Source organism: Ochotona princeps, chromosome 1 (assembly GCF_030435755.1).
Source record: "Ochotona princeps isolate mOchPri1 chromosome 1, mOchPri1.hap1, whole genome shotgun sequence".
In the NCBI taxonomy this organism is placed as follows: Eukaryota; Metazoa; Chordata; class Mammalia; order Lagomorpha; family Ochotonidae; genus Ochotona; species Ochotona princeps.
In genome coordinates this window covers 81,598,875-81,626,783 of record NC_080832.1, presented here as the reverse complement: position 1 = coordinate 81,626,783, position 27,909 = coordinate 81,598,875, and the positions used below count along the sequence as shown (strand labels likewise).

The following is a 27,909-nucleotide window of genomic DNA, read 5'->3' as shown; positions in this document are numbered from 1 at the left end:
CACATCACAATACAAAGTTATACTATGCAAATGCCTAATTTAAATTGATTTGACTCTCGAGCTTCTTAAGACAAAGAAGTAGTGGACTGGGCTTGACCACAACTGAAACATTTAAACAATAGCAGACCCAATGCAAACTAACAAAATTTCCCATTTATCTCTGAAACTTGGAAATTAACCTTTTGTAGCAAGCTTGATAAAAGGCATGAGAATTCAGTCTTAAAAAACTGGATCTTCACAAATGAAGAAAAGGATAGGGAACTCCAAATCTAAGGAATGATGCACAAAAATTATACAGAGAAAAATGCCTACAAGAATTCAAAGATCCAGAACTGTGTCTGATCACCTTTCATTTAAAGGACCTAACTCAGTACCCAGCACATGCATATACAACAGATGAACTTCTTAAAAAGATGTATTTATTTATTTGGAAATAAGAGCAATGAACAAACCAAGAGAGAGAGATCTTCTATCTACTAGTACACCCTCCAGATGGCCACAACAGTTTCATCCAAGTTCCCACATGGAAGGCAGGGGACCAAATGCTAATGGCATCCTCTGTTGATTTTTATAAAGCAGGCCGTTATCAAGGAGCTGGATCTGAAGTGGAGCATCCAGAACATGAACTAATGCCTATATGAAATCATAACGGCAGTTATGCCACAACATGGGCTGTAATATGTGATTTGTTTAATTGGATATGACAAACCATGTGACAAAGTTGATTGAGATCCAGGAGTAGAAACATTTCAAGTCTCTTAGGACTAAACAGCTTTTTCTCAGCAAAATAATTCATATCCATGACAAAACTGTATCTCCCAGCTAAATGATCTAACTCAAGGACAGCATTTGACCTAACAGCTAAACTGCAGCTGGGACACTTTAATCCTGTATTAGAGTCCCTGGGTTCAAGTTCTAGATCCACTCTCAATTCCAGCTTCCTACTGATCTGCACCCCAAGAGGCAAGGTGATAGCTCCAAGAATTGGGTCTCTGGCACCCATGTGGGAGCCTGGACTGAGTTCAGATCAGCTGTGGGGATAAACATGGTAGCACACTTGTTTAAGTCACTGCTTAAGACACTGGCATTTCATACTTGGGTACCCAGCTTCTTGCTAAAGCACCTGTAAAGGCAACAGAAAATGGTGCAAGTGCTTGGAGACCAGCTGAAGGTCCCTATTCCTGGAGAATGAACCAGAAAATAGAAGATCTGTGCCACCCCTTCCACTCTACCTTCAATTGCTTCTCTGCCTTTCCTTGTCTATTGCTCTGCCTTTTAAATAAATGAGTAAGTAAGTAAATAAATCTTGCATAAAAGGATTTCTCATTGTTGCAGGTACCGAGGAATACAGAGAAAGAGGGGAGTTCTCTCTCCTACTCCTTCTCTGTCTCTATACCTATAAAACAAAAATAAATAAATAAAATACATCTAACTTCAATCATTTTAATAATACAGAAACACTGTATTGGCCCAGTGCAATAGCCTAGCAGCTAAAGTCCTCGCCTTGCATGTGCTGGAATCCCATATGGGTGCTGGCTCCTGTGCTGGCTGCTCTACTTTCCACCCAGCTCCCTGCCTGTGGCCTGGGAAAGCAGTGGAAAATGGCCCAAAGCCTTGGGACCCTGCACCCACATGGGAGACCAGGAAGAGATTCCTGGCTCCCGGCTTTGGATTGGTTCAGCTTCACCGTTGTGGCCATTTGGAGAGTGAATCAGTGGGTAGATCTTTCTATCTCTTCTCCTCTCTGTATATCTGACTTTCCATTAAAATAAAATCAAATCTTGAGAGAGAGAGAGAGAGAGAGAGAGAGAGAGAGAAGCTGTATTTTCTTCTATATTAGAAGAATTTGAAGAATTCATAATTTTGGAACTAAAAACACATTGTTCACAAAGAGGTAACTTTCAGACCCTGTTGGCAAGACCCAAAGTCTGCTAACCTTTTTTCTTTATAGCTGCCAATTCTTGCTCAATTCTAAGGCAGATGGACTGTGTAAGTTCAAAAGATATCCTCTGAAAAGCATCAAAGTCCTCCACTGTGAACACATGGGTCTCGGCAGGAGGAGACGCAATAGCTTCTAACTCTGAGCGAACAGCATCCTTCACACCAACAGCAAAGATTTCGACATCTGAATTCCTCAGTTTTATAGCAGGATCTTTGAACGCATCAGACGATTTTCCATCAGTGATAAGAATCATGACTTTTGGTACATTGCTTCTTGAACCTTTGCTAGGCACAAATATTTTTTCTCTGACGTAAGTCATTGCTTTGCCAGTGTTTGTGGATCCTCCTCTGTAGGGGAAGGTGTTTATTGCTTCAATTATATCTTCAACCTTGGTAAATTTTTTCAAGTTGAACTCTGTATGCGGATCTCTACTATACTGAACAAGACTTATCTGTACCCTATTTGGTGAAATTTCAAAGCTTTTTGCAAGAACTTCCAAAAAGGCTCTAACTTTAACAAAGTTTGCAATTCCAATACTATATGAGCCATCAACCAAAAATACAATATCAGCTTTTATATCCACACCACGTGAGCATTCTGTAAAGAGAAAAACAGTTCATTAAACTCCATAAACAATTCTGAATGCATCATTAAAATATAGATAATCATGTCTTTTTGCAACTAGAGTCTTTTAAAGAAAACTGTTGGAAATAATTTGTTTGAATAAACCTGAACTAGTAAGGTATATTCTTAAAAGGACCTTCACATATCACAACCCTTCACATGCATCTGTAACTTACCCACTTGAACTTTCATTGGCTGAGTCTTCTCCATTATTGAAATGGACTCGCTGGATGTCAGTCCCTTCAAGGCAGAAATGCTGATCTGATATTCCGTGTCTGCTGAGAGGTCGCGAACACTGAGTGTGGTTGTCTGAGGCCCTACACTCAGAGCATGGTGTCGGCTTCCTGCAGTCATTGGTGTAAGGAGGACTTTGTAGCCAGTCACTGCACTAGGAGATGGATTCCAACTTAACTTAATGTATTTTGATGAGACTTCTGTGGCAATTAAATTTGAAGGAGGCTCAACAACTACAAAACAACAAATAGACATTGATTAATAACAGTAATAAGATGTAATTTTATTAGTCAGGTCTTTAGATTTGAATATTCAGTTGTTCTTTTTCAAATTAATGATGAATATATCAGGAACAATTCCAATGCATATTCCCCAATTCCAGTTGTACTTGACAAACACAAAGTGAACGAAGCCCCACCTTAAGTTAGGTTGCCGAGGAATTTAGAGGAAAGCAAAGTCTTTGAAAGAAAGTAATGATAGGACATCAGAAGCATAATTGCTCTAAGATTTTCATTCTTACCTTATGCATTTCACCCGTTACTTTTTTTCAAAGTAGATTTGATAAATATTAACTAAAATCAATGACTCATTCAATTCTTTATAAAGTTTTTCTCTTTTAATATTGTGATAGGAGTAAAACTATAATGTTTATAATATTCTAAAAGAAGAATTTAGAAATTCTGAAATGGCAGATATTTTTAATATTAAAAATTTCATTCCCACTATTTCAGGGTAAGAAAAAGTGCTCAATATATTTGCAGTGTTAACAGCAGTGAACCAGTAGTTCACAACACACATAATGACACATAAATATTGATCATCTAAAAAGCTTTGATCCTCACTTCAGGTCATAGTCATGCATTTAATGGTTCACATACACTATTTTAAAGTACTTCAGACAAATTTTCAAAAATCTAGATTTGCCAAAAGAATCAACTGCCATGAGATAGAAATTTTAGTATTTCATAAATTAGCTTTTAAGAAACAGGTACAATAATAAGCAGGAACTTATCATTTACCTGCTCAAAAGGCAATCTGATGTGGCACATAAAAGATGTTCACATGATAAGTAGTGAGAGGGGAGCAACAATTGCACCAGCTAGATATTTTGGTCAAAGCTCCTGAATGAGGAAGATGCACCCTGGGGTACAGAGGCCTCAGACCCACGTCAGTGGGACAGAGGCGACTCCAAAACAACGTGACCATCTGTGCTGCGGCCTATTTCCCACACCCAGAGAATTCAAGCAGTGACAGAACAAGGTTAGACCTCCCCTTCCATACAAATGGGCACATCCCAGTGAAGAATCAGGGTGCTATAAAAGATCATGTAAACAGAGGTAATCAGGGAAAACCGGATGTGGGGGAAGATGGATTTTATAATGATTCAGATCAAAACAAGTCAGACATTAAGCAATGAAATAAACAGACTTGCAGCTCATGAAGTAATAAGAAGTTCTGAGATAGAATTAAGGCCAATCAACAGTGCCAAAATACTTAGGATTTGGAGATTAAAGGGTTTGTATGACTGAAGATATAGCTATTTAGAACTTATCTTTAATCACATGTTGATTCTCAGGCTGAGAGTATAACCACCATGGAAAAATAGAAAGGCTTTGAATTGTGACTTTGGATCTTCAAAAGGATACTTCTGAACAGTCTTCTGGGGTGTCTTTTTTTCCCCCACGTGTTTGGAAATAGTAATTACTATTATAAATTAGACATTTTTCCAGATGTAGGAAGATCAAACTCTCTGATCCAAGGAATATGCCTAATGTCTTTAAAAAAAAATCTGTGCAAAGTAGCTTGATGGGAAACTCTTGTCCTTAGCCAGTTAATAGAAAGTATTATTACATTAAGTTACAGAATACTAAAATAAATGTCTCTCCAGCCAGGCACTGTTTAAAACTGCGCAGGGTAATTAAAGCAAGTCCCAGAAGAAGGTAGAGTTATGGAAAATGCTTATTGTATGCAGAATAGTTGTAAAGAGAGGCAAGATTCTAGTGCAACAGTTAACATGCTATTTAGGACACCTGCATTCCAAATTGATGTATCTAGACTCAAGTACCACCTCCTTTCTCAATTCCAGCTTCCGAATGATGTTACACCCTAGAAAAGCAGGTAATTACTCAGATAATTGGACCCTTGTCACCCACACTGAAGGCACAGATGGAGTTCCAGACTCTTGGCTTCAGGAAGGTCCAATCCTGACTGTTATGGGCATTTAGGAAGTAGGTTAGCAGATGGGAGATCTCTCTCCTTACCTATTTCCTTCCCCCTCTCTGCTTCTCAATACATAATTTCATTTTTAAAAGTTTAAAGGGAAAAAAAGCATCACTTTTCCAGAAACAATGTTAAGAACTTTAAAATATTACAAATACTCGATCAAATGTTCCACTAGTGGGGAAGGGATGATACAAAAGGAATCAACAAATTACTGAAACAATGCAAATGGAGTACTCAGTGTAACAACTGAAGGGTATATTTAAGAATACTTTTAGGATATTTGTAACACTATCAAATGATGGAAAATGCTATCACAAATGGAATACTCAGCAAACAATCCACTCACCTTCTTCTCCACTAACTAGTTCACCAAGTTGTTCATCAACACCTGAGCACACCTGGGAAATGATCTCGTTCTGAATATCCACAATTGCGTCAAAATTGGCCACGTTGAACACATGAGTCAGCGAAGGTGCGGAGGCCATTTGCTTGAGTTCTTTTGCATCTGCAGCTTTAATACCTTAAAAACCAAAGGCCAAGGATTGACTGAAACGGGAAATGTGCCACATTGGAGAATTTCTTTGCTTTCTCAGAAGTCTCTCCCAAATGAGCACATTTTCAAATTCTTATTAAGTGATCAGTCAGAATTTCTTTGCCCCATAATGAATGTACAACTGCTTCGGTTACAAAACTATTTTATAATTTCACACAAAGTGCTCAGCCAAATAAGAAAACGAGTAGCTGGTAAAACAAAGTGGGCTATTATCCCAATCATGCCATCACTTGTCTCTGACATCTGTAAAGATAATACTTTTTTCTTTCAGCATTCTGAATGAGTTGGAGCCTTCTGAATTCTTCAAGTATTACATAATATAGGAAGCACATTAAAAAAACACTTAATGATAAAACAAGGCGGATCTTTATGATAATCTTTGGTCCAGCATACTACAGAAAGTAGAGAACTGGCATGGCAATGAATACCAGCTCACTTGATGCACTTGGTAAGGGAGCAACAAGAGGGGAGTGGGTAAGCAGAAAGTTCACTCAAAGATGACTGGGCATAAACCTGTATCAGAAAATGTTTCTGGGCACATCCTTCCTTGAGGATTTAATCCTTCAGCTCCCAAACATCAAGTTTAGTGAAATGTTTCCTTTTTTAATATTCATTAATTTTTCTCTTGTTTTTCATTTTTGAAATGAAAATATGTTTTTATGTACTTGATAGTCAAAAAATTAATTCTGAGATAAGGAACTCAACAAATAAAAATGTCATAGCACAGCAGCAATATTTGCAAAAGCCACTACAAGAAATTGTTCTGAAATAAAACAACTCAACCTACCCAAGGAGAAAACTTCAACTCCAATACTGCGAAGCTCTCTTGCTGGAATTTCCACTTCATCCTGAGATTTGCCATCTGTGATTATAATTGCTACTTTAGGAAAGCCAACTCTTGCTCCAGCAGATTCCGTGAAAATGTTTTTCACTAAGTAATCAATAGCATCCCCTAAGAGAAAACAAGATATGTTCATTCATTCTGTACTATAGAATTTTGGTCAAAAAATTGGGGAAGTAGGAGTGGGTCCAGTAGGGAAACAGTGGGTACCTCCCTCTAGGGTTGCCACTCTAACTGATGAGCATGAGGAACAGGCCTGGGGCAGGCATAGCTAGACAGAGATTGGTACTGGCCAGCATGTTTATAGGCTAGATAGTGTGCTGGTTGGGTTTGAACTAAGCTTCAACGCCCATTAACATGCATAAGAGTTTATGGGATGTTGGACAGACTGGACCAGTCTGCTATACACTACTGGCAAGCACGGGAATCAGGCCAGGGGGCGGGACCGTTGGGGGGGCGGATTGTGGATTGCTCCAACTAGGCTTCAGCTCCCACTAGTGTATGTGAAGGCCAAGTGTGTGGCAGGCAGGACCAGGCTTGACTGCAACACCCCTTGATTCACGTGGAAGACAGGGCTGGAAACAGAACTGACCCAGCAATTGCAACCACCAGCGTGTGCATAAGCTGATTGGAATGACTGACTGTGCCGGACCCTGTACTGGCTAGCACACACAAGAATCAGGTCTGGGAATGCCTCAGATGAAGTTTTGGGATTCCCCCTCAACTGAACTGCTGAACTCAGAACCCCAACCATGAAGAGAGGTACAGGTTCCATGGTCTGACAGTAGAGTGCATGTGTCAAAGATGAACCTTTTCAGAGGCTCAGATGGAGCAGTGGACAGCATATACAGGTGCACATGGAGGATATGGCAGTCCACTGGAGCCTGCAGAGGACACCTGGTACCACAACAAAGGACAGAGGACAGAACAAATCAATCAACTACCCCAGCCACGTGTTGGCGGTGAAAATCTAGGCAAATGGAGAGTCTAAGGTAGACTATGCCAGCCAGTGAATTCTGGGGAGATTTCATCATGCTTGGAATGGTGAGATTGACAGCAATTCAGAACAGTTGAACTAGCGAAACCATCTGAGCAGTGCCCTCAGAGCAAGCCCCACATCGGGGAACCTCGGATGGTTGGGAGGCTGGGCAGGGCTTCCCCCAGATACAGGAAGAAAAAAAAGAGAATGTGGAAGCAATGGTCTTATCCGCTTTCCTGTAACCCTTGACCCTTTGTACCCTAATCAACTATGTAAAGATCATCAAAATAAAATAATAACTAAAAAAGAGAGAAAGAAGTATTATCATAGTCAAAAGTTATATGATTAATTTCAAAATTAATCAATATGGAATTAGTAGGAAATTCTTCAATTTCTTAAATAGACATTTATTTTGAACAATAAGAGTCTGAAAAAATACCTGTCATTGTGTTGCCACCTTTGTATGGAATTTTTTTAATTGCAGCAAGAAGCTCATCTCTTTGGTAGTACTGGTTTAAATTAAATTCAGTCCTGGTATCAGAGCTGTACTGAACAACTCCAACTCTTGTCTTCTCTTCTCCAATGTCAAAAGCAGACACAAGAGCAGCAATAAAGTCTAAGATATACTTGAAATTATTTCTTCCCACACTCCATGAGCCATCCACAAGGAAAACTAAATCAGTCCAGGCACTGACAGAGCATTCTGAAATACACAGAATATTTATATTTAATGACACATTACTAATCAATCCATCATTAAGTTATACAAACTACCATTGCAAACTTGATTCCTTAAGCATTTTGTTTATCAGAACATACTCACTCAATATTCTTCACTCACATACACAAAAGAATATAAAAATCTGTTGATACACATAAAAGCATTTTGAGTACCTTTATCAAGATGCAGTAATGGAAACAGAGTTTTAGGTATAGGACGTTACACGGGGAGAGATAAAGAGATATGCAACTACTCTCCAGCAGCATACAAACCATTGTGACATGAACCTACCTGCCTCATAAGTTCTATTCTTACTAGACAGGCGCTTTAACCAACTAAGCCATGGCGCCAACTTCTTAAGCATCTTTCAAAACAAAAATTACATAAAGGTAAAATCAATATCATTAAAATGTCTATACTGCCAAAAGCAATATACACATTCAACGCAATCCCAATCAAATTGCCCAAAACATTCTTCATGGAACTGGAAACAATGATCCAAAGGTTCATCTGGAAGCACAAAAAACCACGGATAGCTAGAACTATCCTGAAGAACAGGAAGTTAGCAGGGGGAATCACAGTTCCGGACCTCTGGACATACTATAGGGCAGTGGTTATCAAAACAGCATGGTACTGGCACAAAGATAGAGAGGAAGATCAATGGAGCAGAATAGAAACACCAGAAGGAAACCCACACAGATACAGCCAAATAATCTTTGACAAAAAGACAAACGACAATCCAGGCAAATGGGAAGGTCTGTTCAATAAATGCTGTTGGGACAACTGGTTGATAGCCTGCAGAAACAAAAAAATAGATCCATATCTCTCACCATACATTAAGATCAGATCTAAATGGATAACAGATCTAAACCTACATCCAGAAACCTTCAAACTTTTGGAAGAAAATGTTGGAAACACACTGGAACACTTAGGGGTAGGCCCTCACTTCCTAAAAAAGACTCCAGATGCAGTAGAAATTAAGACCAAAATAAACAATTGGGACCTCATCAAACTAAGAAGCTTCTGTACAGCTAGAGAAACAATCAACAAAGTAAAAAGGCAACCCACAGAATGGGAGAAGATCTTCGCACACGACATAGGTGATAGAGGGCTGATCTCCAGAATATACAAAGAGCTACAAAACAACCAAAATGTCAAAACAAACAAGCCACTCAAGAAATGGGCACGGGAAATGGGCAAACACTTCACAAAGGAACAAACCCAAATGGCAAATAAGCATATGAAAAAATGCTCAAGTTCCCTGGCAATAAGGGAAATCCAAATTAAAACATCAATGAGGTACCACCTAACGCCAGTAAGACTGGCCCACATGAATAAAAGCACCAACGACACTTGTTGGCGAGGTTGCGGGGAAAAGGGAACCCTACTCCACTGCTGGTGGGGCTGCAGGCTGGTACAGCCTCTATGGAAATCAGTATGGAGAACATTCAAACAACTCAAAATCAACATACCGTATGATCCAGCAATAGCACTCCTAGGAATATATCCAGAACACTTGTTCTATGAGAAACCAACATGCACTCCTATGTTCATAGCAGCACAATCAGTAATTGCAAAAACATGGAAACAACCAAAATGCCCATCAACAGAGGATTGGATAAGAAAGCTATGGTTCATCTACTCCATGGAATACTACTCAGCTATTAAAAAAAACAAAATGCAGTTCTTTGTGGCCAAATGGGCCACACTGGAAACCATCATGCTAAGGGAAATGAGCCAATCCCAAAAGGTTAAATACCACATGTTTGCCTTGATTTAAGATGATATGATGTTATGTATAACATGTTATGTTTTGAATGTAGTATGTTGTGTATAAACTAAAATTGAAGTATAGGTGAGGTGGTCACAGAAGGTGGCTGGGAACTTGCATTTACTTTTAACATATTGGTTACTCATTACTATGTCAATTAATTCCATAATGATGTAAATTTTTCCTGATGGTATGTTGGAGCTTTCAATTGACTGGGATGATACTCTACTGGCTCTGTCTTCAGACCAGAGAGGGTATACCTAAGAAGCCGTTGAACTTGACTGGACAATAAGATACTGGACTCTATGTTTGGTATACTCTTGCAATGGGGAAATCTCAACTGAACTTGAGCTGTGGTTATGCAACAAGGTGGAGGAATCCACCATGGTGGGAGGGTTTGGGGAGGGGTGGGGAGAACCCAAGTATCTATGTAACTGTGTCACATAATACAATGTAATTACTGAAGTTAAATAATAAATAATTAAAAAAAAATTACATAAAGCATCTTGGAGACATTCAAAAAGAAATTAAGACAATGTTATCTTTCTAAATATCATATTATTATTTTATATTATATAGCATATATAATATAGTATATTATTTATATGTATTTATTCAGCAGTTGGGCTGAAGAAAAGAACACATTTTTTCAAACTCTTTCGCATTTTTAGTATAATTATCTTAAATTTGAAGAAGTATTAGTCGCAAGAGTTAATGTCATCCAACAGAAGTGAAATGCATAACAAGATCAGAGCCAAAATACCTTGTCATGATTATCAGCATAATCAGAGTTGACAACTAAAACATACTTTCACTAAACAAATAAAAAAACATTTTAATTCAAAAGTAAAAAAAAAAATCTTGTGACATTCTTAATCAACTACAAAGATACTATTTTTTTCTTCTGTGTGATGGATGTTAGCTTGGTTTTCATAAAAAATCTATACTTGTAAGCAACATTGAATAATATTGTGAGGATTTGCATGTCCTTGAAATAATTTGGTAGATACTTAAAAAAAGGGGGGGGGGGGTTTGGCTAGGATGAAGAGGAAAAGGGTCTTGGAAAATCTTGCAAACCAAACACAAATTGCATGCTGAAATATTTTTTGCACACTACTTAATAGGTCAATTTAAGCCTGCTAAAAAGCCCATATTTGGCATAAGGCTTTGATTTAGAATAAATATTGATGTTTGGGGAAAATATTTGCACTGCAACTGCCTACCATAAACTTCATTTCAAATTATTATGCATGGAAAGAATGAAAAAGAATTATCTCAAGAGAAAACTTCTAGATAAAGGAGGCTTTATGTTTATAATCTTTTTATTGTCATTCTGGGTCATAAATTCAACTTTTACAAGCTGGAAAATCAGAGGTTCAAGAAACCCCTTAAGGGTCCATCCCAGTAAGTCAGACAAAGCAGTATGAAACACAGGAGGCTAAACCGCAAAATCTAGTCTAAATAAAATTTGGTTGCAAATGCACCAATTTGTCAGAAGTCTTACAGGGACTCCAGAAAAGGTTGTAACTGACAAGCAAGGCCATGGAATCACCCTAAAGATGATCTTAACAGACACCTCCACTCAGAAAGTTATCTTCATGGCAACCATTGGCTTAAGACACTAGGTGAGGGCTCTTCTCTCATGTTTCACTCCTGCATTTTTCTTGTATCCCTAAGAATCACATATTTCTTAAGAAAGTGGTTGAGTCCAGGAAGAAGCCTTTTTGTTTTTTTACTTCCTGTCAGATCCCTGCTTAAGTTTGGATACATGCAAATTCAAAACACTCCCATTAAAAGGACTAGTTAGTAAACAGAATGAAAAACTTAGAAAATCCTTACAGGTATTATTACTACTTGCTTGCATAGTGCTATGTTACTATCTTGCTCCTTCTAGACGAAGCTAATAGAAAGTAACACAGGAATAAGATCAATGAATATATATACTCCATTCATGACTTCTACAAATCCAAGGAAAATACCAAGGGAAACACTCACTTTGTATCTCTGTTTTGCCAGGTTTCTTCTCCCCTGCCTTTGATGGATCACCTGTTTGAACTGAATCAAATTCTTAATGTTACAAGAGGAAATGAACTCAAACAAATATTTCATTGAAAGAGAATAAATCCAGGTACAGTAATGCCCAGCTGGTCAGAGAGCAATGCCAAAAAAGCACTCCCTTGTGCATATGTTATTTTCAGTGAGTTTTGAGAGATATTTCAAAAGGGCATTGACATCGTTGCCTGGCAAAGTTGAATGTTTTTAATAGTTTTCACTCATAACATTCCTACTGTTTCCAGAAACTAGGGTTACAAATTAGGAATGAATTATTCATATTTGCCAAAAACTAGGATCATAGAAATAGTCAATACAGATATAAACTAATTCTGTATAATAAAAGATTAAATCTGAAGTTCAAAAAGTTTTCAGCAAAATAAAAATATAAAAGAACTTTCTCAGAAACAACAAGAATAAATAGCAAAACTGGAAACAATGAGTTCACCCAGTTTTCTCTAAACCTCAATCCTTCCCACCCTGATCAACCATATAATCATTATAAAATATAATATTAATAAAAAAATTAAAAAGAACTTGAATTTGTACATGTGCTTACTTGTTAGTTGTCCTATAACTGGCACACTTTCTTCCACTTCATCATATGAAGTTATCGTCACCACATACTCTATTTCAGGTATAAGATCTGATAATAAGGTTTCAGTGGTACTAGCTGCAAGGGTGAATTCTTTAGTGGGCCCATCTGGAAGTTTAAAGGGCGAATATAAATGTAACAGGACTTCTTTACATAAAACACAACACAAGATACTGTAGTTCCCAAATGTTCTCAAAATCTTGGAAAGCTTCAATATATACAATTTCTGAACATTCAAACTTTATTTTTCACTGTCTTCTAAAACAAATACTCTGAGTTTCACAAAAGCAGGAAGTATACGTGTAGTACTTGCACAAGTACTCAGACTCTCTCTGAGTTAAAAGCATAAGAGGATATCAAAACAAAAATCTCTCATTGATTTTAGAGACTAATGGTAAAAAAGATTTTCATAAATGAGATATAAAGCAGAAAGTAATTTTAAATAACACATTGGAACAAAGTAGAAAAAGAAGGTATGAAACCAAATTCAGGAAAATTCCATAGCTTAAAAACAATCCCTAGTGGAAAACCATTTTTGTGGAAGAAATATATCTTCCATATGCAAAGGTGTGAATATCTGAATGAATAACCACAGTCCTTTGAATTAAGTAGATAACAAACATTTCAAGGTACAGTGTACTGCTTACTTACATAGAAACAACACTATTCAACCAGCAAATGATAGTTCATAGGGACTATAGGGTGTTAATGTTTTGAATTATCTTAATTTTGACCAAAACATAAGTAAACAGGCAAAGCTGAATCTTAAAACATGCTCTTATTTCCATATGAGAGATGCAAAACCAACTGGGTCCCCCAAGGAACAAGATTCTAGGGCTCTACTGGACTGGGCATTCCTAGTGCCAGGTTCGAGAATGCTGGGAGTCAGTACTTCCTAACAACTAGAAGTGGATGGGCTCTAGTTGAACTGTTTTTCTGTTCGGGGATGAATTAACTATTTTGCAATAAATATATCTGGAGAAAAAATATTTGGAAAAAAATTAAATTCTCGTCCTCTTTTCAAGTTCTCAGATCACATATTTTTTAAAGCTTCCTGACAAGCAGGCATTTAAAGGCCTTGGTAGTTTTAAGGCCACATGAGAAACAAACACAGCTCTAGTAGTGGTAAGTTATGTTGGCTTTGTGCATCTCTATTATCAACCAATTCTTGTCACATGACAAGAGTTCATGAAATGGTTATTTATTATTTTTCAGCATTCCCATACTTATGAGCACTCTGATCAGGTAAAAAAAATTGTTTTAATTTACAAATCCATACTTAGTTGACAACAGCTTCATACAGTCATACTGTGGTAATAAAAGGACTAGAGCATAAAAATGAAATGGTGGGTACCAAACTGGAACTCTACAGACCTGAATCTACCATCTCAGCTCCCCACAATGAAATGGAAAGAAGAAAAGATTACTAAATCACATCATCTTTGACGTCTCTATTCTAAAAAGCTCCACATCTCAAGACTCACCTGTCGTAGGGTCCACTGTTATTCTGTAACCCACAATAGGGTCATCTGGTCTTGTCCATGACATATGCACAGTATTTTCATCTATAATTTTAAAGTTCAAGTCTGAAGGTGGGTCAACTGGAAAAAAGAGAACACAGACAGATTACTTACATTTTCCAACTAACAGAACGGCCAATTTAAAGAATTGAATGAGCAAAGCTTACTAAAATTGTCTTTGCATAAATTTGTTTCCAACAAATATAAAAAACTTGTTGGATGAGAACACAACTAAAAGCTGACAAGATATGACAAAACATTAGAAAGTATATAAATTACAAAAGACAGCACAAAACATTCTTGATTCTTGAGTTGCTAGGTCATTCAAGAATGGCCAGCAAAATCAAGCATAACAAACATATTTGGATACAAGTACATACAAGTACAATGAAATCACATACAATAACCACATATGCAAACAATTCACATAACAATTAAAGGAACCTCAATACATGCCGAGTGCATTTTGAACAAGCATGCCAAATCACAACCTGCTTACAATCACAGAAGTTATTTTAGACCATTTTGATGTAATACTTTTTCCATAATTGGGAAAAGAATTAATGGTGTTTCGGTTCGTTCTTGGCATTGTTGCCTTGCTATTAAAGGGTTTTTTGAAAAAGCTGAATCTGTGGCAGAGATGAAAAGTACATTTTAATGAAAATAAGAAATCATGGGAAACTTAATTAGGTCTCACAAGGAGGTGTATATTTAAATGTATATTCACATTCATATGGACAAATATTCAAAACTAATAAGAAATGTTAAAATTTTATAAATATATATACCGTGATGAACAGATATTTATACAACTAATATTCTGCCTGTTTACACCAACTTGCTGTATGTTTCCAAGGTGTAAACCAATCCTGTTATTTCCTTTGCAGCAGGTATACTCCATACTCAAAATGGCATTTTAAATTAAAATGCCAGTATGGTCCTTTACAAAACAATGGTTAAAGATGAGAAGACAACATCAATGTTTATCTATGGACACTTATTTGCAGAACTTAAAGAAACAGTGAAGAAGGATGAGCAATCTGAAGACAAGACTGTGCATTAAAACTCTGAAGAGCCAAGGACAGGAGTAACTGCAAAGTACAGAAAGGACTAGTTTACACACAAAACTGCACAGCATCATGCAGATGTCAATGGAATGCTCACTTGCTTTTAGTTTCCCACAATGAACAAAAGCCTCCATGTACAATAGTCACTACACAAAGACGTATTTTATAATGATATTCTTTCTACAGTGTTCATGCCCCATCATGCAGGATGGTACTGACTCACTGTCAGTGCATGGTCAACACATTTCAAATGATTACTCTTGAAGTGAGTCCATAAAGTCAGATGATTTCCAGCCATACTCTTCTTAAAACATTGCAGTTTGCAAACATCTCTTATGAGTCAGAATTTTTGCATCCATTTTGAGCAATTAGAATCTCCATTTAGATTTTTATAAAAGTCAATTAAAATACAGTAGTAGCTCTGAGATATGAGTCATGGAATTATATGGGGTTAGGGGTGTACGTAATATTAATCACACATTTAATGGAAATAAAACAAATTAAGCAAACATTTGCTTTAATCAGCTACTGATTACAACTGCAGGAGATGGCTTTGTATTCTTATTGGAAATCCTAGTACTGGAATGGATGTTATTTTGTTACTATCCATACACAGGCAGTGAGATTAGACTATTAATTCACATGCATAATTTATGCAACATTTCTTCTGTGATCATATTGCAAAGTTTAGTCATAGTTCTTACTATAACAAGCATGCAACAAATGTTAATAGGACAATAGGCAAAAGAATATCATTATAAAATATTGTTCTAATAGCAATGGCTCAGGACAAATTTAATGCAAAGGCAGACACAACTGGCCTGAGCATGCTCTTAAAAATCAGTCCATGGAAAAACAGTACCACCAACCTTGGGAGGAAAGTGACCTGAAGCAGCAGACATTAGGTTAAAACTGCTGGAGGGCAGCAGCCCACCTTGTTGATATCCAAATGACCAGGACTCCAGATAAACTGAAAAATTGACTGTGGGGAAAAGTCTTAAACATTTCAGAGGATTTTAATATGTTCACTGAAACCGAAATGTGGTGCTTGGGATTCGAAAGTCTGAAAGAAGGGTTAACCAGCATGTGTACAAGACGGAGCCTACCCTGCTTTTCCTCTTGCCAGGTTTATCAGGTGTACACAATTCAAGCTTGTCATTCTATTTCTACTTTTATCTCATGAAATAGTGAAGCAAGTGTATAACTCAGTCCAAGCTAAACCAACACAAAACTATATTTTGTTGACTTAGAAACTCCTTTTATCCACATAAAGATAATTCATAACCACCACTTCAGTTAGAATCCAGTGTCCCGTAAAATAATGCTGATGCTGAAATGTTTCAAATATGATCTGGCTATATGTGGAGTATAATCGTAAAAAGCAACAGTTTTGTAAATTAAGAGTCTTGACTAAAAGAAAAAGAACTACTAAAGAAATTTTTTTAAAAAGAACTACTAAAATATATATAAGTAACAATCATCAAAAAAACTGAATACAGTGAAAAACTAGGATATTGTGCGTGTGTAACTATAACACTTTAGTCTTATCTATTAGTTAGGCTTTTTGTTGCTAAACACACTTTAGTCTTATCTATTAGTAAGGCTTTTTGTTATTAAACCCAATGTTTTGAAAATCTCATTTTGCTGAGGCTTTTGTGACATAAACCGGCAGGATTCAGGACATTTAAGGAATGATGATAACAGCTAACATTTGCTAAATGCCTTTTTGCAGTAAATGGAAGCCAGTCCCTTTGTGTGCTGTCTCTTCTGTTTTCTTGTATAACAAGGAGGTTAATACAGCCAAACAAGCAGAAACAATTTAATCTTACAGGTGGATTCAAAGTAACTGTTTTCTACACTTCCAGATTAAATGGATGTAAGAAGAAATACTTTAAACATTTAACTTCAGAAACCAACATCTATATATAGCTAACTATTAATATGAGATGAATGAGTTTGTCAGAGATGAATGAATGAAAGGATGAATGGATGGATGGGGGGATGAATGAGTAGAAGCGGAATAATATACAGTGTGTTACTTATAAAGCAAGTATGAGAACACACTACTGAAGTATAATCTAGATAAATCTATGAATCTCTTAGACTGGTATTTGAAAGAGCAGCACTCGAAAGTATAATACCCGAAGAGTGCAAACACTTAGAAGCACACAAAGTATGAAGAGTTTCTATGTTCAGTAGGTATTATTTTTCTTGCAGCTTTAGTGTAAATTTTATCATCTTTCATATGACATAAAAAGCTATTTCATTTGGATATAAGAAAGCAAAAATGACAAATTGAAAATTGAAAACAAAACAAGCAAAATGTCATTTTGTGCATATTGCAAAATGCATTTTTTCATTAAGGTGACTGGGTCAACCAGCTGTCAAAATGTAAGTAGAGGGTAGCCAAATAAACACTAAAGTATAACTAAAAGCTCTGGGTTTTGTCTGTGCTTTGTCCCTAAGTGTGTTAATTCACCAACTTGTTCAGTCTCTCTAGGTCTCCTATCTGGAACCAAAAGAGTGGCATAGCAGGATAATCTTCTGCCTTCAGTACCAGTAATTCCATACGGATACCAGTTCTTTTTTTCTTTTAAGATTTATTTATTTTTATTGCAAAATCAGATATATACAGAGAGGAGCAGAGACATAGAGAAATACGTTCTGTCCAGTGATTCATTTTCCCAGTGACCACAACAGCCAGTGCTGTGCCGACCCAAAGCCAGGAGCCCAGATCCTCTTCCAGGTCTCCCATGCAGGTGCAGGGTCCCAAGGTTTGGGGCCATCCTTGACTGCTTTCCCAGGTCACAAGCAGGGAGCTGGATAGGAAGTGGGGCTGCCGGGATTATAACCGGTGCCCATATGGTATCCTTGCGCCTTCAAGGCGAGGATTGTAGCCGCTAGGCCATGGCGCCGGGCCCTGGATACCAGTTCTAGTTCAGGCTTTTCCACTTCGAATACATCTCCCTGTTAATGACCTGAGAAAGCAATGGATCCAAATCTTTGGATCCCTGCACTCATCTGAGAAACTCAGAAGAAACTCTCAATTCTCAGCTTCAGACCGGTACATCTCTGGCCATTATGGCCATTTGGGGAGTGAACCAGTGGATAGAAGATCTCTCTGTGTTCCCATCCTTTCTGTGTGTAAATCTAACTTTGAAGTAAGAAATAAATAAATCTTTAAAAATTAAATGATTACTAAATTATTCATTAGTTTGCAATTTGTGTTATAATGGAAGTTAGACAAAAGATTATGGAAATATAGATTAGTTAGTGTCTGAATCAAAAAAAGAACAGCTAAAGTTTATGTCCCTAGGGACTGTGTTGTGGTGTAACAGGTTAAGCTGCCAGGTGACCACTGATTTACATTCTGGCTGTTTCCCTTCCACTCCAGCTCCCTGCTGATGGCCTAGGAAACCCAATGGAAGATGAGCAGAGTGTGTGGACCTTACAGAGGCCAAGATGAAGCTCCTGGCTTGAGCCTGGCCCAGCCCTGGTCAATCGTGCCATTTCAGATTCAACCGGCAATGGAAGATATCTCTGTGTGCCTCCCTCTCGCTGCAATTCTTTCAAATAAGTAAATAACACATATTTTTAAGTTTATGGTCTCTTTTCACTGGTGAATTATTATTCCAAGGCTCATTACATGTCATAAAGTATAAATCAGACTTTGAATATTAAACACTTGTTTACAAAATTTGTGTTCACCTCAAATTTAGAAGAGTTAGAGAAGCATGTAGTTATCAGGAAATGCTGGCCATTAACCTTTACATGCATAGTGCTGAACTTGGTAAAGGATAATTAACATACTATGTGCTATTCAATGAACGGAGTAATTCACTCATTCTAGGTCATACAAAGCACTAGTCAAGTTATGAGACTGATAAAGGCTGTGGCTAATAATTACAATAACAATTACAAACATTGTAGGCAAAGAAATTAATATTTTCACAAGAGACCATGACATGAAAAACACAGTTCTTCACTCAAATAGACAAAAGAAAACTGCTGGACAAAGGTAGTACTACTACAAAAAGAAAAAAAAAATGCAGATACCAAAATCTTCTCATTGATACTCAACAAAGTATTGGTTTTTCAATATGTGAAACTTTAAACAAATAAAAATTGATCCAAAAATAGAAGAGTGCAAGTGTAAATCATGAAAGAATAGGAAAGAAATTATGGCTGCTTGAGGACTAAAATCTAAAGGCCATGGTGCCAAATAAGGGTGAATAAGCTAAACGGTTAAAATAAACCCCCACCCTCCATAGTAGTTCAAAAGAATTCTGTTGCCAGCCCATTGTCTCCAAACAAACTTTGGCCATAGATTTTGTTAGACCGTCAGACTCCTGGGGCCACTTAATTGGTAGTTAACAGCACAGCTGTGCAGTCCAGCACAGGAGCAAGCAGCCACATGTGGCTATCAAGCATTTGAGCTGTGGCCAGGACTAGAGGAAAGTGCTGCAGGGATAAAACACACACCCAGTGGCAAAGACTTAGGACCAAAAATGCAAAATATCTAATATTTTTATATGGACACATGTTGAAATGATAATGTTAGATTAAATTCAATTTCCACAGTGCCAAACTAGAGAATAAGGCCAAAAAAGAAGAAATTCTATTAAAATATAATCCTTAAGCCTGACGAAAGGGAGAAGAAGACAAGAACGCAACGAAGGAACTGTACCATGTCAGAATAAACACAAATGTAAAAGATAAATACAAGTAATACAGAAATCCTCGGGACTACACGTGGTAAAACTCTCTTGAACTGAACTGACTTTTGTCATTTTCCAGCAATTTCAACCGAATTCTTTTCCTAAGATTTCTCAAAACTGTTTTTCACATACCAGTTGCTTGAGCAATAAATGGGCTACTTCAGTGAATTATCAAAAAAAAAAATCTTTACTAGGGCTTTGAAAACTTCCTCAAATAAAATTTTCCTTCCAAGCTAAGCAGCTTGATTCGTTGCCCAGAACATCAGCATCCCATCAGAGTGATGGTTCTAGTCCAGCTGCTCCACTTTCAGTTCAGCTCCCTCCCAACGCACTTGGGAACCAGAATAAGACGGTGCAAGCACTTGGGTCCCTCCTACTGGCTTGGGAGACCTGGATGAAGTTGTCTCCAGGGTTTCAGGTCCCGGCCTTTGTGGCCATTTGAGGAGAGAACCAGTGGCTGGCTCGCGCTCGCTCGCTCTCTCTCTCTACCTTTCAAATACATACTTTTTTGAAAGGACAGAAAAGAAAAGAGCATCATTAAAGCCTGTGTTACTTGTCTATCACTTTACAGAGGTTGCTCTGAAAGTCTCCACAAATACTACCAGAAGAGCCAGCGAGCCTGTCAGTCTTCCAAATGTGTGCTACATTTTGGATACTCGCTGCTTCTCTAAAACTTAATCACTTGTACCTGCAGTCTTGAAACAGTCCCGACACAGCCCCCCTCTTTCAGAAACCTCTAGAAAAACAAAGACTCCCCTGGAACTTCTGCAACTGTCCCCACGCAGAAATATTTCTCAGGAACTTCACCAGAGGTGTTTCTTCATTGAAAAAAAAAATTCTAAGATGTCGTTTCTGCCATTACACCATTCACTTTGTAGAAGAATGCAATTAGCTTATCTGGTCTCCAACGACCACTGAGGAAGAAACATACAGTTCCCTAAGGGATTAATACCTGGATCTAGAAATTCGGTGCCTGTGCACCACACAAAGCCTTGGCCCTGAGGAGCCCTTCCAGGCATCCGTCTCACAACCCCAAATACCTCTCCCGAGACTCGGTGCGGAAGCGCCGGGCTCCCGGACGCAGGCAGGAGGGAGCCCGGGATGGGCGCTGGGCGTGGTGCCCAGCTCCTCAGCGCGCGCCAGCTTCCGGAGCAGGAAACCTTGGCACAGCCCCAACCTGTCTGAACCGCGATGGTCTGGGCCACGCGCCTCCGAGCACCTCGAGTCAGACAGGGACAGCAGTGTCCCTAGTCCACGTGAAACGCTTAGGATCCCGATCCTTGATTGCTACCACTACCCCTGAAGTTTCGGCTGCGAACTTGTTTGCACTGTCCCCTTGACTCCGAAACTCCCCCCAGAAAACACACGGACGCGCGAAGCTGGCGCTGTTGGAGTCTTTTATTCGGTGTGGTCACCGAGGTCGCAGCCCCAACCCTGGGGGTTACCACACTAGAGCGCGCACTCCCGCCTGGGGCTCCCGGGTGCAGGCAGCCGGAGGTGTCCTGTCCGCAGAGCCGCGTGCAGCCGTCCCGCTCCTGGGCAGCTGGTCCTCTGGTCGGCAACGCAGGTGGCGGTGTGGACAGCACACCGCAGAGACAAGCACAAAGCGGACCACACAGCACTGCACGAAGTGGGGGAAGCAGGCTACAGAAGAGTGGGATTTCACAGCCGGGAAACGGACACACAGCAGGACAAGGGAGTGATTCTCAAAAGGAGAGAAACCACGGCAGAAGGCACCAAGAGCAGAGGGAAACAAAACAAGCACCTGGGGCCCAGAGTAACGTTTTTTCCCCTGTTGGGGTTGTGCAGTGTCCACTCAGCAGGGAGGAAAGGGGAGCCTTTTACCTTCTGCCTCAATGGAAGTCAGGAGCAGGGCCGCGCCCAGGGCGGCCAGCGCTGGGGAAAGCCGGGTCCGCATACTTGCTCTCTCCTAGCTCAGGGCCGCATGAAGGGATCTGCGGGAGGAAGCAGTGACCGCATGAGCACCGGGTCTGGGCAGGCCTGCAACCAGGTTACTACTGGAGCCTGGACCCAGGCCAGGATCCGATCAGATCTGCCTTCATAACCACAGGGCCCATCCCAGCACATAATGGGCCTATTGTGGCTCTCTGGAAGTCAAGTTCATCTGCAGAAGTTTCATCCTGGCACCGAGAGGGAGCTGGTGTGTCAAGGGGGTCCTGTTTCCCTGACAACTGGTCTGCCCAGCATCCTGGGGGAGGCCCCTGCCGGCCCCCACATGACTTCATCCCACTAGGGGGATGGCTAATTCCAAAATCACAGTATCCCTTTACTCAGTTAAATGTCCCTTCCAGTTGTGGATTGCACTTGGCCGCCATTTCCAAACTGCTGAAGTCTTTAAGTACTTCAGTGGTCTCCGGGTGTTCTGGAAAAGTAGAATAAGCCTCCTTCACTCTTTGTTCTTCTTCTTTTTGTGCTGCCTACAGATGTGCAGCTCTGTAAGGTCTGAAATGGAATCTACAGACCTCGTCCAGATCCAGCTGCAACCCGACCCTCCAGCTAACCATGTTGTTTTCACATCCATGAATCCTTCACCCGCCACCAGGGAAAAAACAACTCTAAAACACATCAGAAAAAGAGACAAGGCCAAAGGAAAGGCAGTACACCCCGTCTGCTTTCGGATTTTAACGAAAATCTTTGGGTAATAAAGGATCTTCATATTATGTGTCTATTGGTCCTGGAAAACCCACATTGAAGTCCACAGCACAACACGCTCTGAGTCTGTAATTAGACCATCTCTTCCTGAAGGACAAAGGGTTTCCTAACACACAGTAGGTGCTTCGTCCTTGTCAGCAGGGCAGAAACCGCCTAGACTACACTCCATTCCAACCCAGAAACAAAGGCTACCAGCAACGGACTGAACTACAGAGCTGCCAGCAGTGAACATGAAAACGTTTGACTGTGAGATGCGTATTTTTTTTTTTTTTTTTTTTTTTTTTTTTTTTTTTGCAAGGCAGCAGGAGAAGCTAACAGAAAAACGAAAGGGGGAGGGAGCTGTCTTGTTTGGGAACTCCAAGGGAGCCAAAGATAAAGCCCTCCCTGAGAGAAAAAGCTGACAATCTCCAACCACGTCTTTCCAAAGTGTTGGCACCGGGCATTGGGGGCAGCTTTCCTGGACCTGAGTGTAAATTGTATTTTAAATGTCTAATGGAGCAGGCGTGCCAAATCGCCCGGAGCTCCTCTTTATGAAGCAACATTAAGATTTTGGCGCTGCAGCGGGGCGCTAGCAAGTTCTTTCTTCCTAATTAACAACTGTTTGACATTTCGAACCCGCTTCGACATCAGTGAAAAGCAAGAGGTGAGACTGACCCATTGTTCCCGTCATCTGGCCTCAACTTTGCTATAATAATTTCCAATTCACTTGGCAGTCGCTCCCGCGCAAAGCTGAATGCTGACATTCGACCCACCGAAAAGCTGCGTGCAGACTGGAAACACACCTCTCTCGCTGCTCGCTCGCTCGCGCTCTCTCTCTCTCTCTCTCTCTCTCTCACCAGAGCGAGCTCCGCTGCCTGGACCTAGAGCGCCACCTTCCGACGGCCTGCTTCGAGGCAAGAATGAATCACCTCCCCGCGAGGAACCCGCCAGCCAGCCAGCCCGGCGTCCGGACGTATACGTTTCAAGGAGAAAAGGTTCACTCTCAGTGTACTGAGCCAAAAACATTTCTCGGACGCCTAGCAACCCTCCACTGAGCACTCGCAGACATCCGTGTCTGAAAGCGACTGCCTCGACGTGGCAGCGAGGATTCCCTCCCGAGTCCCGGTGGGGGAAGGGAGCCCAGGGGGACCCGCGCTCCGCCGCCAACACGCGCCTCCTCCACACGCCGCAGGAGGAGGCCTGCGTCTGCACTTTCAAGTTTAAATTACCCACCAGGAGAGACCCGCACACAGAGACAGAGAGAGACCCACGGGGTCCCGCCCCCACAGGTCCCCTGCGCGACCCCCACTTCCTCTCCCCGCGGGAGGAGCTCCGCGCTCCCTCCCTTTCTCACTGCCCCCTGCGCCCGGCCGCCCTTCCTCCTCAGCATTCTTCAGGGAGCTGCAAAACAAGCGCCGAGGTGGGAGGCCTGCAAGAGGAGTCCCGGGGAGCTCCGGAAGAGTCACCGCAGGGTTCCTGAGGATGCCCAATTCGGGGTCCCTCTCCCGCTCCCCTCCAGCTCCGGGCTCCTCTCGGTTGGTTGGGACGCGCGCCCCACCACTGCTCCCCACGCGCTCTCCGGGAGGAGCGCTGGAAATCTCCCCAGAGAGGTCCCACAGCCCCGGCGGGTGGCAGACTTCTCCCCGAAGTTGGGGGGAAGCGGACAAGGACGCGTTCCCGAGCGCAGGCCTGACCCACCACCTCTGCGGCGGAGGGTGAAAAGCTGAGGGGGAAGGCACTAGAGCGCACACGCGGGCGCGGGGGCGATGCCTCCCCTGGCCCCGCGGAGCCCCCGCCGCCCGTGGCGAGGGCAGGGCGGCCACGGGCCCCGCGCACCCGGCCCTGGAGTGCCCAGCATCTGCCGGTGGCACTTCCCGCCATTCGAAGCGTTCCACCAGACGCTTGCGCGCGCGCCCCGCCGCCCGACACCGGCTTTCTAGAAAAGCTCAGCCTTTCCCTCTCCCCTTGGAAACCCAAGCGAACAGCCGAATCCCTCTCTGCTGGCGCTCGCCTCCCACAAGCCCAACCGCTCTCTGCCCGGGATTCTCCAGGGGCTCCCGGCAAGGTGAGGGCAGCCTTGCGGGAGCACGGGGGGGGTGGGGCTTGGAAGCCTGGCCGACCTGAGGAAGCGGTGACCCACAGCCGTAGCGACGGCGACAGCGGTTCCCGGCGTCGAGGCAGCCTGCGCCCGGTGTGGCTCGAGCCTGCCGGGGAAGTCGGCGCTGCGCCCCGGGCGCACCTGGCGGCCACGGGCGTGCAGGCGGAGGCGCGGCGGGCCCGGCGGGGCGAGCGGAGAGCGCCGAACAGCGCTGCTGGCGGCCGGCTGACGCGTCCGGGGCTGCTCGCCTGCGCCGAGTGGGGAGCGACTCCGCGCTGCGGGCTACTTAATAGAGGGCTGTTCCCAGCTCTCAGTTTACTCGGTTACGAAACGCCTGGGAAGGTGGACGGCTGCCACGGGTGATGTATGCTCCTCCGGCGGTGAAGGAGGTCTACTTTTGGGAACGTGTGCATACTTCGAGCATTCCTTCGGCGTGAGGTGGCGAGCGCCGTAGTAGCAGCGCCCCGCCGGGGGGCGGGGAGAGGGCGGGAGCCGGGAGGGGGACAGCCGCAGCCGGGTGCCCTGCCAAGGGAAGCCGCGAACTCCTCCACCTGGGGTGGGCCCGGGAGCTCGGGTTTCCCTGTCCCTTCGAGTTTCTTTAATGAATTAATTTTTTTTTTCTAAATTAAGAACAAAGGGGAGTGGGAAAGCGACTCGCCTTCGGAATCACAAGGATGTGCAGCGCAGGCACCATTCCCCACCCCACTCGTACACTCCAGGATCCACCCTGTCCCTAGCCCCCATCATCGCCACCTCCACCCTCCTCCCCCTCCGTTCTGGGTGCACTTAAAACCGATTTACAGGGTTTCCATTAACTAACTGTCTGTGCACGCGGCGGGCCTTCTGCCTTTATGCAATCTCGCAGTGGCGATTGGCAACCCGGACAGCCGCCCGCGCGCGCCGCTCCGAGATGGGATGGCTTTCCCAGTCGCGCCCCGCTTCGGAGTTGCTGGGGCATCATGAAACCAGGAAGCCTCCTTCCACAATGAGCCTAGGAGGGAGGTGAGCAAGAGAAGCTGTTGAAAAGCCAAGAGCTCCGCTACCGAGTGGCTACCGAGTAGCTCAGCTGGACTGGAGTAAAACTTGGCTTCGGATCTAAGCTTTACTCATAGATCCCCGTGAGGTCAAAGGAAGCAGGGGCCATAGGTGGGAACCCCGAAGGCACCCACACCCACACACTTCCTAGAGGGCCAGCCTTCTGCCAGGACAGTGGCTTCTTCCCTGCTCCCCCTCCACACACTTCTTTGGGCCCGGAATAGGGCGTCCAGTACTTGGGATTGCCAGACCGTCTGGGGCGCACGCGAGGTCGCCGCAGCACCAGAAAAGCGCTCCAAGACCGGCTTGGCGCCCTGGCTTCTTGAACCCCGGGAGGCACCTTCGAGCTCCGGGTCTGTGGGAGATGCGACCGAAGACCACTGTCCCTAGAATGACTGTGGTCGCAGGTCGCAGGAATCCCTTCACCCATGTACACCCCACTTTCCCTGTTTGACCTGACCTGTGCAGATTTGGCACAATCTGGTCGTGCTAGCTTCCGAACGTGAATTAGGATGAAGGGAAATCCAGAGCGCCCTCCTCACCCCCACCCTGCACCTCTGACTGCCTCCAGCCAGAGCAAGAGGAAACCAGTGGGGAGACTGGGAGGGGAGAGTGTAGAAAAATAGAAATCGCCAATTCTGCACATTCCCGGAGCACGCACAGCCCACTCAAAGTCCAGCTGGGCAGCTCTCACAAAGAACCCACACAGCGCGCAGGCTTCTCCCAGTTCTGAGCCTCATAACCCTAGTGTCTGACAGTACACCCCACCCCATCCCCGTCCCGGACGTGAGCGCGTCGCAGGGGCAGATAACCTGACGGGCGTGGCACAGGGGGTGGCCACCGCCCGGCCTCATCTGGCTTGCAGCTGGGTTGTACCAGTGAGCGCCTGCGCCCTCGGCCTCACCTCTTCCGAGCAGACCTCAGCACCAGAGCCCCCGCCCGGCTCACACCCCGTCAGGTCCCACCAGGCCCACAGACGTGCGTGAGAAGAGGCAGCCAGAGAGCAGGGAGTTCCCGTGGGCAGCCGTCCCCGCACCAGTTCTGGTGCCCAGAACCTGAACCGGCCAGGGAAGCTCCCCACTCAGGACAATGGCACTCAATGGCTAGCCAAGGGAAACTACTTCTTTGTATGGCTGCCCATTCTGGCTAAAGGTTACTCGCGGCCCAGATGTAACTCTGGGCATTGATTTGGTTGGTTTAAAAACAATTCTTTCCTGTCAGTCTGGCTACGATTGGCGAGGGAGCTGAGCAGCCGCCACCACCACCTCCAACACGCGCGCGCGGGCGCACACACACACACACTCCTGGGAAGCGGTCTCTGGCTTCCTCTTCTGAAAGGTCCCGGAGATGCCTGATCTGGAGGGCGCACACACCTCCCTCTGCTGCTGGAATCGCGGGCTGGGACCCCGCGTGGGCGTCCTCCGTGGCTGTAGACAAGATTGCTCTCACACTTAGACTGAATGCTTCTGGGAATAATCGCTGCCGAGCAGTGCAACTAGCACAAACCGCCAGCTGCAAATGCTCTTTCTCAGGAAGAAAAAAATCCCTATGCAAAACTGGCGGGGGTGGGGAGAGGAGGGACCCCATGGGTTCTGCTGAAAGATTCTTCTCCACAAACTAATCCAGGCAAGCTTATTCCCAGGCGCCAGGGGTGCAATCCAAGGGGTGCGGGGGTTGGAATGATCCCGGCTTGGCGTCTCCATTGTTTGGTCCCTGGGGTCTTTACGCTAAACTCCAAGTATGGGAAGTGGACGAACACGGGTAAACACGTGGGAACATCGTCCATCCTGGGCCTATCACTGTGCCTGCAGCTCTCGGGCACTCCTGGGAGCCGCAAGGCTTAGAGCGAATTGACGGTGACGGTGGACTGAACCACAGCTCGCTGGATGTATTCTGTAGTGTGGCTCCCTCCGGCTTCCATTCGTCCAGCCAAACCCGGGCTCTCCGTCTCTCCCCTCGCCTCCAGCTCCCACCTCTTCTCCCTCCGTCCAGGGTGCCCGGTCGGTCCTGAGCCCCTGATTTCTTGTGCGGCAGCGCTCCCTAGTGGTCAGCGCAAACTCTGGCGTCGCCGGTGAAGGTGACGGAATGCAGAGCTTGCGAAGTTGTTGACAGTTTTACAAGTCTTGGGGTGAGCAATTGAAAAATGTGTCCATCGTCTATCCGATTCCGTGGACTGGCTGAGAGGTGAAAGGCAGGGAGGACGAAGGGATTGAGCCCTCAACGTTCTCTGTGTCAGTTACTTAGCTTCCTATAGAATTTTTTTCCCCGAAGAAGGAATGGATAC

The 27,909-nt window shown here is 43.1% G+C and overlaps 1 protein-coding gene across 1 annotated transcript in view; it reads right to left on the bottom strand.

The window, feature by feature from the left end:
* The window catches only part of COL12A1 (collagen type XII alpha 1 chain), a 119,467-nt gene extending 94,577 nt beyond the window's left edge, over nucleotides 1-24,890 (bottom strand). The window contains exons 1-10 of the mRNA XM_012925555.2: nucleotides 24,613-24,890; nucleotides 21,686-21,795; nucleotides 14,020-14,136; nucleotides 12,500-12,643; nucleotides 11,884-11,943; nucleotides 7,836-8,099; nucleotides 6,364-6,528; nucleotides 5,370-5,543; nucleotides 2,743-3,033; nucleotides 1,937-2,539 (exon numbers count right to left, since the gene is read on the bottom strand). Coding sequence (XP_012781009.2) covers nucleotides 1,937-2,539; nucleotides 2,743-3,033; nucleotides 5,370-5,543; nucleotides 6,364-6,528; nucleotides 7,836-8,099; nucleotides 11,884-11,943; nucleotides 12,500-12,643; nucleotides 14,020-14,136; nucleotides 21,686-21,758 — 1,891 coding nt within the window. The 5' untranslated portion in view covers nucleotides 21,759-21,795; nucleotides 24,613-24,890. The remainder of the gene's footprint in view (nucleotides 1-1,936; nucleotides 2,540-2,742; nucleotides 3,034-5,369; nucleotides 5,544-6,363; nucleotides 6,529-7,835; nucleotides 8,100-11,883; nucleotides 11,944-12,499; nucleotides 12,644-14,019; nucleotides 14,137-21,685; nucleotides 21,796-24,612) is intronic.
* Between the last annotated feature and the right edge of the window lie 3,019 nt (nucleotides 24,891-27,909).